The following is an 11,867-nucleotide window of genomic DNA, read 5'->3' as shown; positions in this document are numbered from 1 at the left end:
CCTTTCTTCTGCCCAGGGCCACTTGGATATTCATAACATCCTTCACAGGCCATACAAAGTTATCAACTTAAAAATTAGCCTGCTGTATGCAGTCAAACAATTAACTCACCCCTAATGCCTGGGCAGGGCCAGACCAAAGGATTTCTTGGGTCTTGTACGGCCGAGGGCAGGATGTTCCCCACCCCTGGTGTAGAGGAAAGAGGACTTGAACTAGAAGCCAAGATCAGTTTAGTTCAACACACATTTATTGAGCACCTTCTGTATGTACCAGGCGCCAGAGAAACAGAAAAGTGTGCGAGGGGACCCCTGACCTCTAGGAGCTTAATTTCCACGCAGGTGGCCAACAAGTACACAAATACACAAAGCATGATACATGCAGTGATGAGAGAATAAACAGGGAACAGGAGCGCCACAAGGCCTGTTCCAGCTCTGCCACTAGCTGTGTGACCTTGGACGTGTCACTTAACCTCTCTGGGCCTCATGGGGTCGATCATGTCTAACCCCTGAAATCCTAACGTCCATGATTCTCAAAACCCTATTAGGTAGGCAGGGCAGGCAGGATTCTAGTTGACAGAGGTGAAGCCTGGGGTCAGAGAGGTTCGGCACAGTGGGCTGAACTCCACAACTGCTTGTTGGGACGAGCTGGCCCCTGACTGGCCCAGGGCAGGGCTTGGGAGCCAGGCCCAGTGTGTGTCCACTCCTCGCTGCCTTAGCAGAGAGGTGGGATCTCGGGTGGGGGTGGCAGGGGGCTTCCTGGATGCCTGTTTCAATCTCATACTCCGAGCCTGGAGCTGGCTACAGAGCAGGAAGGGGAGAGAGGCAGCTGCCTCCTTCCCCCGCCCCCCAACCCCCCCCCCCCTCCCCGCCGCCCCTGCTGTAAGCTCTCAGCGGGCAGTGGCCATTTCTAGAAACCAGGTCTCGGCTGTGATGTTAATTAGGGCTCTATCCCGGGGGTCACAGGGGCCTTCAGCAGCCAGCCCCTCCCTGATGGAAACTCCCCAAAGCTGGTCCCCCTCACAGCCGGCTCCTCATGAGGCTGCGTGAATGAGGCAAAGGGCATTGTGGAGACTGAGGCAGCCTCCCTCGGTGCCCCTGTGCTTCCGGGCCACCCCCACCCCTCCCACCCAGCATGTGCATGAGCTTGTCTAATCGAAGCAGAACAAGTTCAAGTCCGTCTCTGCTGTGCCTCCAAAAACCATGCCATGCCCACCAAGGCCAAACACGAGTCTTCTGACGCTGGGCCCGCACTCTCTCCCCGTGGGAAACGGTTGATGATGCTGTGTACACTGTCACGTACAGTCATCTTCGAGTGCGCGTTTGTACATCCCAGAGGCCAGGGCACACAAAGCCTGCTCCCGGGGCTTTATAATCAGGTGCAGGAGTGGTCAGGTGACATGAGGAACTGTCATGGAGGGCAAGGTGACAGGCGCCTGTGAAGGTTCAGTGTGAAGAGAAGAGCTGGAGGTGCTGGGAGAGGGCGTGGTCACCCGGGGCTGCTGCGTCCATCCCGGAGGCCTGGCAGGGAGGCTGGCGCTGGGCCCTGAGGAGACACGGGAGTCATTACTAGCAACCCCCACTCCATGGGCAGCGGACATCTTCCCAGGGTGCCCCTGCTCCACCGTGGGCTCACAGGGACACCCCCTCCCTCCTCAGAGCTGGCTGGCTGGGCAGGGACACCCGTGCCATGCAAGTGTCTCCCGAGGAGCCTGTGGGGATGGTCTGGGCTCTACCCCACCCCCACCACCTCCGAGCCGTGTGTATGAGCCAGTCCTTTTCCTCTCTGAGCCGTCTCCTCAGGTGGATGGTGCTGACCTTGCAGAGTGTGGATTAACTAAGCAAACACTAGTAACTCGTTAGCACAGCACCAAATGCTACACCCCAACGTGTCCTCCTTAAAAAGCCCTCCCTGTCACCCCCATCTTCACAAGGGACGTCTGCCTGCTCCAGCCTCCCCAGGCATCCTGCCCGCTCCAAGGGACTGGGCTCTGGGTTCAAATGGGCCGAGGAAGGAGGGGCTCCGCGCTAAGCTTACTCGGTGCTTCCCCCCCGTGGCCGCCAGGAGCACAGCACCAGGCTCCGACGCCCGGCAAACCCGGTGGACCCGGCGGGGAGGGTAGTGGGGGCGCTGGGCTGGTTACAGCCGTTGGCAGGTTGTCTGTATTTCTGGACGGGCCACGCCAGGGTTTGGTTTGTTTCTGCCTTGTGTTTCCTCCCCCACTGTAGGAACCAGAGAGGAAAACTCTTACAGCACTGGTGAGCGGAGTCAGGGCTCCTTTTGCTAAACGGATTAGAATTGTCGTGTGGTCCCAGGACAAACCCAAGGTCAGGAAAGCCTAGTCACCAGGTGCCTCCAACGCTGGAGCAGGCCTTGCAGAGTCAAATCGCCAGGGTCCACAGCCCCTGTCCGACGGCCTCCTTCCCAGCCCTCCTGTTGCCGGTTCCTCCTGCCTGAGCCCCAGCTCGTCCTGCTGGCCTTGGGCCGGCCCAGGTATAGCTTTGTCCCTGTGGCCACTGCCTGCCTCGGGCGCTTCAGGGAGAATTAAATGAGGTGCCTCGTGGAAAGCAAGGCACTAGGCTTTTGAGCCTCGCTGTCTTTGAGGGGAGGACACTGAGACCCCGGACCTGAGCACGACTGAGGTGTGCGTGAGGGGACCCCTCCCCGCCGCAGGAGCAGCTGGCCAGTCCTCAGCCTGAGCCTGCAGCCCCTCAACACTTCCCCGCAGGCACTGGGAGGGGGTAGGCTTCCTGCCGCCCCCACAGGCCCACCACCGCCCTGAATTCCTTTAACCTCGTAGTGTATACCCAGTCCCCCCTCTGGCGCCCCAATAATGACAAGTACAGAACCACAGAATACCCATGTTTTACTAGAAAGCATGCAGAGGCCAGCAAAACCAAGTTGACAGCGTTGTCTGAAACCCAGCAGTGAAGGACTGAGTGGAGCAAAGCTGGACCTGGTTTCCCCTGAGCTATTTTCTGAAAATGGGCCGGGACCCAGTTCACACAGGCAGCTCCCAGGCAGCCGCCCACGTGACGCCAGCCAGGGGCACCGAGAGGTGGCTGGGCGGCCTGGGCCCCAGCTGCTCTACCCTCCGGGGGCGGGAGGGGGGGGAACAGGGGGGGCCCCGGTGGACCTGCCACCCCCTCTCATCCCCTCTGCCTCCCCCCCTTCCCCCAGGCAGACCAAGGGCCCTGGGAAGGGACCACAGGACCTGCACAAACTCGGATCAGGCCCAACACAAACATATCTCTACCCCGTGGCTAATCCTCCCCCAAGGCAGCATAAACCGTCCCTGGGCTACGTTCCAGAACATTCTGTTTCCTCTGCTCCCAGTGTGCTCCCTGGGGGATAAAGCTGCTGATCCCCATGCCTGGCGTGGTGTCTGGCGCGTGGTGGGTGTGAATAAATGCTCCTCATGTTGAGCTGAATAGTAATGAGGAGCCAGAAGGAGCCCACCCTGCACCTAAGAATAACTCAGGGCCTGCAGAGCTAAGCGGTGCCCTGAGGCCACGCTGCTTCTGCCCGCAGGTCCCCTGCCACCCGCCAAGCTAGGTCAAGTGGGCTTGACGTGCCCCCTCCCACGGGCACCCAGAGCAGTGCCCTCTGCCCTCCCCGAGCCCTGGAGCCAACAGCAGCCGACGCCTCTGGATGCCGGTCATCTCTTTATTCCATCGGAGTCACCATGCAGCAGGGCCTGCCGGAGCAGCGGCCGAACAGGGCAAGGAGGACAGGTGTGCGGGACCCAGGCCAGGAAAGCCCTGCCTCCCAGCCTCCCCAGCAACCACGAGAGAAATGACCTGGGGGCGTGGGGAGGGGGCTGTGTGTGCCGACAGCAACGCAGTGTGTCAGTGCCTGGGCCGCAGGAGGAAGGAAGGTTCCAGGATTGGGGGGTGGGGGGGGTAGTTAGGTGCTAACGGCGGGCTCTGTGCTTGTGTTTTGGGGGGAGGGGCCCTACCCTCCTGAGCACATGGGATTCACCTGCTGAGCCACAGGACCTGCCTGGGGCCCAGGAGACCAGGGCTCATGGGCCTGGGAGAGGGTCCTGGGCGGAGCCTGGGGCGGGTGGGCCTGGCCTGACCCACCTCACGTGTAGGCCATCTTGCTGCACACCCAGGGCCGCGTCATCAGACACTCCGTCGACACCAGCCTGGTGGGCTCCACGAAGACGCACTCCCCCAGGCCCGCGATGGCGAATCTGTGGCCAGGAGAGAAGACCGGCGCTCAACCTGTGGTGTCTGCCCCACCCCGACCACCTCCCAGGACATCCAGCCCCAAGACCTTCCTAACGGGCTTCCCATTGCCTCCCTGCTCCCGGCACCGGGCTCCAGCCTCCCCACAGACGCCGGTGTCTGTCTGTCCCCAGCCCCCCAGGTCAGCTCCTGAACAGGGTCCCCCTGGCACAGAAGAGCTGGGGGGAGAGGAGCTGATTTAAAGGACCTCACAGGTCAGGGGTGGACCTCAATCACTGCAATGTTTAACATTGGGGCTGCTGCCCAGGAAACCGGACGTCATCCATGGGCCTGTGCGAGAGGGTTCTCCTCGCCTGAAATGGGTCCTTCATGGTCCACGGTTTCCTCTGTTCACCCTGACCTGAGCCCCTGCCAAGCCTGGAGCTGGGGTCCCGCAAGAGCTGGCGTCAGAAGGACCCCGAGAGGGAGCGTGGGGGCAGGACCACCTCAGTGTCAGGGAAACACGCCCCCAAGGCCCATGGTTGCCAGGTGGTCAGCACGTGGAGTCCCATCTCCAGGGCTCTCCCTGCCTCTGGAGCAGGAAGCTTCCAGAAGGGGGTAAGGGGACAAAGTGTAAGACTTCAGCAGTGGCCGGAGCCGGTTTGGCTCAGTGGATAGAGCGTCGGCCTGCGGACTGAGGGGTCCCAGGTTCGATTCCGGTCAAGGGCATGTGCCTGGGTTGCGGGCGCACCCCTGATTTGGGATGTGCGGGAGGCAGCTGATCGATGTTTCTCTCGCGTCGATGTTTCTGACTATCTCTCTCCCTTCCTCTCTGTAAAAAATCAATAAAATATACTTTAAAAAAAAAAAAAAAGACTTCAGCAGTGCTAGGAGCTGATCTGAGATGGGAGCGGGAAAGGGAAAGAGGGGAAGCCCTAACCGGTTTGGCTCAGTGGATAGAGCGTCAGCCTGCAGGCTCAAGGGAAGGAGGGGAAAAGGAAGAGGTGGTGAGGAGAGGCAGGTGCAGCAATGGAGGGGACGGGCAGGAACTGTCAGCTGGCTGCTTGCCCCTGGAGGCTGCTGGGACGGAGGGGACCCTCCTCGGCCTCCGTGGGAAGGAGGCCTGGGAGCCTGGGGGCAGGCGTGGCCCTCAGCAGCAGTGCCCCCCCCCCCACCTTCTCACGGCCTGTTCCTCTAGCTATAAGGTCTGGACTGAAAGCCGGGGTTCATTCCCTCATTCCCTGCACTTCTCTAACCTAGACAGCCCCCCACACCTGTCACCACCCTCGTTGCCCCAATCATACACCCCATCACCTGTGACCACTGCCACCATCACCCCACAAACCAGTGCCTGGCGTCTCGCCCTTCACACACTCACTCCCACACGTGGGTCTCACAGATAATACACCACCCACACCCCAGCAGGGTCTCTAACGCTCACGGTGTCAGTGTTTGGGTGGCAGGTGGCTTCCCCGAGCAGAGGGCCCTCTCCACCCTCCCTGTGGCCAGGTGTGGTGTGCCCTGGCCAGCACAGAGGAACGTCCAGGCACGGACCCCTCCTCCCTCCCCCTGGGGCTGACCGCACAGCCCTGCAGACAGGCCCTGCACAGACAAGGGAGTCACAGGGTGGCATCAGGAGGCGCGATGAAGCAGAGCGATGTCGTTAAGGGGCCTGTCACACCCGCTGAACCTCGGGGAGCTCTCCTAGGACAGCACTGGGCGGTTCCCTCGGGAGGTGCGGGGCAGTGAGGCCCTGCCAGGGCTAAGCTCAGGGCAGAGGACGAAGACGTAGCCTCAGCTCACGTGTCGGGGTCAAAGGGTTCCCCGTTGACCCAGTGGAACTCGTCCCCGACTCTGCGAAGGCCAATCCAGGGCTCCCTCCGCGTGAACTTGAACATAAATTCCTGCACCAAGGAAAGAGGCAGGCTCAGTCAGATGTGGTCTCCTGACTGCTCAGGGCCCCCCAGATATACAGACGCTGAGAGGGGCGCCTAACTGCACCCAGAAGTGAGGCCTAGAGTCAGGGCGTGCCCTGCACTCACACTGACCGCCCAACCACCGCCTGCAGTGGCCCCTCAGGGACCCGGCTCTGGGGCCTGCCCCTGGCCCAGGAACCCTGGCACAAGGTTGGTGCCCTGGCTCAGCAGCCCAGGTGCCAGCTCCCCAACTCACAGGAAGCCTGGGCTCACCCAGCCCACTTCGTAGGCACCTGGGACAACCTCAGCGCCCAGGGCGATCGTCCCTCTACCTACATCCTCTAGCCCAGTGGTTCTCAACCTTCCTAATGCCGCGACCCTTTAATACAGTTCCTCATGTTGTGGTGACCCCCAATTTCATTGTTACAAATTGAACATAATTAAAGCATAGTGATTAATCACAAAAACAATATGTAATTATATATGTGTTTTCTGATGGTCTTAGGCGACCCCTGTGAAAGGGTCATTCGACCCCCAAAGAGGTCGCGACCCACATGTTGAGAACCGCTGCTCTCGCCTTTCTCTGAAGAAGGGGCTATTATTCCCTGCATCAGAGACAAGGGATTGTTAGATTCTCCGCCTTTTGCATCCCCACACACTGCACCCGACTCCGGCACAGCCCACAGACACCCTGTCTCTCCCACGTGTCTGTGGATAAAACCGTTTCGGAGGTGACACAAGAGCTCAGGTCTCAGTTGGACTAGGAAATGAGATGTGATTTCTTAGGGGCACTGGTCACTTGTCATTCTTACGTGACAATACCGAGCTGAGCTCAGCAACCCAGCCTGCGGCGACATAGCTGGCCTTGACCAGAGTCGTGGACACGCCACCCTGGGCCTGCAGACCCTGAGGGGCCCGCCTGCACACGCTGGCTGTGCGACGGCTCGGGGAGGCTCTGGAAACACGTCACCGAGCCCCAGGGTGGGGTCCCCGAGGGCCCCCCCCACCCAGTGCTCACCAGCTCCTTGGGGCTCTGAATCACCGCCAGCGCCGCCTCGTGGGTGTGACAGTACTGCCGGCCAGTGTTCCAGTCCCTCGGCTCCTCGGAGAAGAAGTAGCACTTCCTGCCGTAGAGCAGCCAGTCCTCAGGGCAGGGCGCCTCACACTTGATGCAGCCCTTGGAAGCTGCGGGAAGAGAGGGGTCAGCATCACAGCGTGCCCGGCCCGAGTAACCCCACGCTGCCCCCTCGGCTTCCTACACCGGCCCCGGACATGGCTCAGGTGAGCACCTCACAGCGCCTGGCAGGGAGAAGGTGGGTGGCTAAATGCAGCAGGAAGAGGAACTTGGGAGGTCTACGGGACACCAGGGGGGATGTGACAGGTTAGCTCCTGGGTTAAGACCACCTCTCTCTCTCTCTGACCTCTTCAGGGCATGGGACCAGACACTCCGATTCAGAAAGGACTCGGAGGCCACGGACGCGTCCTCTCTCCAGCCTGGGTGGCACCCACCCGCAGGCTCAGTGGGCCCTGGCCAGGCTCCATTAGCTAACGGGGCAGCCCTTCCCCACTGACTGCTGGAAGCGCTTCTCCGGTTCTGAGTTCCAGCCTGCCCTCCTGTGACCGAGACCTGCTGGCCCGCGATCTGCCTCTGGGGTGACCCAAAGCAAAGCCGGTCGCCGTCGAGCGCCCACTTAAGGGCAGCAGCCTCCCTCTCGAGGCTTAAACAGACACAGCCTCTCCTCCAGACCCTTCTCCATCCTGCCTGGCTCACCACAGGGTGCCCGCATCATCACAACGCTGCCTCCCATCAGACAGGAACCTCGGATGGGCCCCACCCCCAGCCACAGCGATCACCGATCACCACGCTGCCATGGGCTCCCGGCCTGCAGACCAGTCAGAGAGGAGTCTCTGGGCGTGTGCACATGCGCGCACTGTTCTGGGAAGGAAGCCCAGAGCGTCCGTCATGAAGCTGTGCGCTGATCGTTTTCATATGATCTCTCTCCACGTGGGGTCTCCCCAGTGGCCAGAACAAGTATAAATCAATTTCAAACCCAAATGAAGGGTCTTACATGTATTTCTCCCACGTTTATCTCATTCATGTTGGCTCCTCTGAGTTTTTAAAGATACACATTAATCTTGATTTTTTTTTTTCTCATCTGTCACATTCAACATTCCTCTTTGGATTGTATCACCTACACATACTATAAGCATATATTTTGTTTGTTTTCATACAAGTGATTGATGAAACGTAGACCAGACAGAGCCAAGACAGGCCGATGGCGCTCCAGCCCGGGGATCCCAGCCACGCGGACACCGGTTAACAGGCGCACACTGCACACCCGCTCCGTGCGCTGCAGGTCCCCTCGGGACTACTGGCCCTGGTGTGGCTGCGTGTCTGCTGCTTCTCCACAAGGACCTCTGAGGAGACTTCACTGAAATCACACTGTGCTGCTTTACACATTTCCCTGACCCTCCAGCAAGACAAGAGTTGCCTGATTTATTTTGTAGTAACTATTCCAGGGGAACCAAGCTGCCGCCAGCGGTCACCAGGCTCTTCTCTAAACAAACCTCCCTGCTTACCACGCACACCTGGAGGCAAGGGTTTGCCAAGGACTGGTGTTATCAGTGGGTTTGTTTTTATTTTTTTTTTTTTTTTGCCCACTTGGAGGTGCCCACCTCTGGCTTTACAGTGCGTCTCAAAGATTAAAGACAAATCACTTTGCAAACCCTTCTGGCCCCACGACATATATTGCCTTGAGTCCATTAAAAGCAGCCAAACTCCCTGGTGGCTGCCATAGTGACAGGGCCGTTGGTCTTCATCCCTCCCCTCTCAGGCCCCACCCCCTGGGCTGTTCTGCTCCCTCTGCCTCCTGGAGGGAGGCCCCATTCATTCATCAGGGTCTGGCACCCGTGTTTCCCCCTCTGGGAAGCGCCCCCCCCCACCCCCCGCCACCGGGGGCAGGAACACCTCTATATTTGCACAAGGGAGATAACAAACATCTTTTTTTTTTTTAATCCCTAACACTCCGCCCAGGGCCTAGCACACAGCAGGCTCTATAAATGTCCCCTGAATGAATGAATGTGATCTTTAATGGCCCTTGTCCCAAACTCATCTCCAAGAAGCACTGCCTGCCTAACCCCGCTGGAGTTCGCTCTGAGTTCTCACAGCATCTCCACTTTCCCCGCATCGCTTAGTAAAGGGCACTTGTAGAGTCGATGTGTGAAAAGAGTATTTTAAGCTAAAATCACCTCTAGAACTAACACTGGGTCTGCTATTCACTTTGTCCCCCATAGAATTCGTGGTACGCCGGGAACTTCTCTTGACCTGCTTAGACACGCCTCTGAGGAGGTGGTACACTGAACCGCATAAATGCCCCGACATCCATGCTCACCCAAGATGCTCATCACCACCAGGATGGCGAACAGGAGGACGGCAATGGCTCCGAGCAGGAGACGGGTGGTGGTGTCTGAGGAGAAGAAAAAAGGTTCGATTACAGGCCACCCACTCACCACCAATCGCCACAGCCAGCCCCACGTCCCAGGAGTGAGGAACTCGGGTGGGGCCAGCCGTCTGGGCGGTCACAAGCGCTCCCGATGATTCTGATCTCACTCAGGCCTGAGAGGGGCTGTTCCCGAGCCCAGCCCTGACTCCCGAGTTCCCCTGCGGGATCGCCCTCCCTCCAGAGCTCCGCACCTGAACTCCTCCTGTGGCCCGAAGAGATTTTTGTGTGTTTTTTTTTAACATATTTTTATTGATTGCAGAGAGGAAGGGAGAGAGAGAGAGAAACATGAATGATGACAGAGAATCATCGATTGGCTGCCTCCAGCACACCCCCAACTGGGGATAGAGCCCGCAACCTGGGCATGTGCCCTAACTGGAAATCGAACCATGACTTTCTGATTCATAGGTCAATAGAGCTTTCTAATCTTTAATTTCTTGCTGTTTCTCTATGTCCCTGTTCAGCCACACAGACTCATTGAAATGGCCCAGCCCACCCTCCCAGCCCTTCAGCTGGGTCTTTGCTCCCAAAGCTCTGCTCCCCCAAAGCGAGGTCTTGAAATCTGCCCACGTCTACCCTCTTTTTCTTAAAAAAATATTTTTTTATTGATTCCAGGGAGAGAAACATCAATGAGAGAGAAACATGGATAGGGCTGCCTCCTGCACGCCCCCACTGGGGATTGAACCCACAACCAGGGCATGTGCCCTGAGGAGGAATTGAACCAGAGACCTCTTGGTTTATCGGTCGACGCTCAACCACTGAGCCACACTGGCCGAGCATACACCTTCCACCCTCTATATATATGTGTGTGTGTGTGTGTGTGTGTGTGTGTGTGTGTATAATTGATTTTTTACAAAGAAGGAGGGATAGAGAGTTGGAAACATCGATCAGCTGCCTCCTGCACACTCTCTACTGGGTATGTGCCCGCAACCAAGGTACATGCCCTTGACCGGAATCCAAACTGGGTCTCTTGAGTCCGCAGGCCAACGCTCTATCCACTGAGCCAAACCGGTTAGGGCCTTCCGCCCTCTTGACAAAACCTTTCCTGATCCTCTGGCTTCTCCCTTTAAAAATATTTTTTTTTTTACCACTTAAATTTTTCTTTTATATTTAATGAAAGAAACATTTTAGACTTTAAACATAGGGTCTTTTAAAGTTTATTTATTGTGATAAAACATACATAACATAAAAAATGCCATTTTAACAATTTTTAAGTGTACAATTAGTGGCATTAATTGCATAGCCAATAGTGTGCAACCATCCCCACTGTCCGTTTGCAAAAGTTTTCCATCACCACAAACAGAAAGTCTGTACCAATTAAGCATTAACTCCCTATTCCCACCTCCCCCAGAGCCTGGTAACCTCTAACCCACTTTCCATCTCTGAAGTTGACTATTCTAGATATTTCATTTAAGTAGAAACATACAATATTTGTTCTTTTGTGTCTGACTTATTTCATTTAATACTGCATAATGATTTCAAGATTCATCCATGTTATAGCATCCATGTTGTATCAGAATTTCATTCTTTTTTATGGCTGAATAATAGTCTATTGTATGAATATATACACTTTGTTTATCCATTCATTTGTTGATTGACACTTGGGTTGTTTCCACTTTTTGTCTATTATGAATAATGCTGCAATAAACATTGACATACAAGTATCTGCTTGAGTCCCTGTTTTCAGTTCTTTTGGGTAAACACTTAGGAGCAGAATTGCTGGGTCATATGGTAATTTTATGGGTAACTTTTTGAGGAACCACCAGACTGTTTTCACAGAGGCTGCACCATTTTACTTTCCCACCAGCAATGCACAAGTGTCCTAGTGTCTCCACCACCTTTGCCAATACTTGTTAATTTCCTTTTTTTTTTTTTTTAATATGTTTTATTGATTTTTTACAGAGAGGAAGGGAGAGAGATAGTTAGAAACATCGATGAGAGAGAAACATTGATCAGCTGCCTCCTGCACATCTCCCACTGGGGATGTGCCTGCAACCAAGGTACATACCCTTGACCGGAATCGAACCTGGGACCTTTCAGTCCGCAGGCCGACGCTCTATCCACTGAGCCAAACCGGTTTCGGTTCCTTTTTATTATTATTATTATTATAGCCATCCTAGTAGTGAGAACTCCCTTTTTTATTTTTAAGCAATTTTTTAAAACCAAAGGTATGAATGAACATGGTCTATACACCATGATTCCTCCATGATGAGCTGAGCACCAAAACTGAGAAGCATCTAGAACTTTCACAACAGTTTAACAGGCCGTGACCCCCAGGCAGGGT

At 56.2% G+C, this 11,867-nt stretch overlaps 1 protein-coding gene across 1 annotated transcript in view; it reads right to left on the bottom strand.

The window, feature by feature from the left end:
- Positions 1 to 227: 227 nt before the first annotated feature.
- The window catches only part of CLEC2L (C-type lectin domain family 2 member L), an 18,513-nt gene continuing 6,873 nt past the window's right edge, over positions 228 to 11,867 (bottom strand). The window contains exons 2-6 of the mRNA XM_070424017.1: positions 9,476 to 9,550; positions 7,102 to 7,268; positions 5,971 to 6,071; positions 4,081 to 4,193; positions 228 to 1,540 (exon numbers count right to left, since the gene is read on the bottom strand). Coding sequence (XP_070280118.1) covers positions 4,082 to 4,193; positions 5,971 to 6,071; positions 7,102 to 7,268; positions 9,476 to 9,550 — 455 coding nt within the window. The 3' untranslated portion in view covers positions 228 to 1,540; position 4,081. The remainder of the gene's footprint in view (positions 1,541 to 4,080; positions 4,194 to 5,970; positions 6,072 to 7,101; positions 7,269 to 9,475; positions 9,551 to 11,867) is intronic.

This window comes from Myotis yumanensis, unplaced genomic scaffold, assembly GCF_028538775.1.
Source record: "Myotis yumanensis isolate MYYU_CA2020_CCGP unplaced genomic scaffold, mMyoYum1.0.hap1 SCAF_9, whole genome shotgun sequence".
Lineage (NCBI taxonomy): Eukaryota > Metazoa > Chordata > Mammalia > Chiroptera > Vespertilionidae > Myotis > Myotis yumanensis.
Note: the sequence above shows the minus strand (reverse complement) of the source record. Positions and strands in the feature narration are given on the sequence as shown.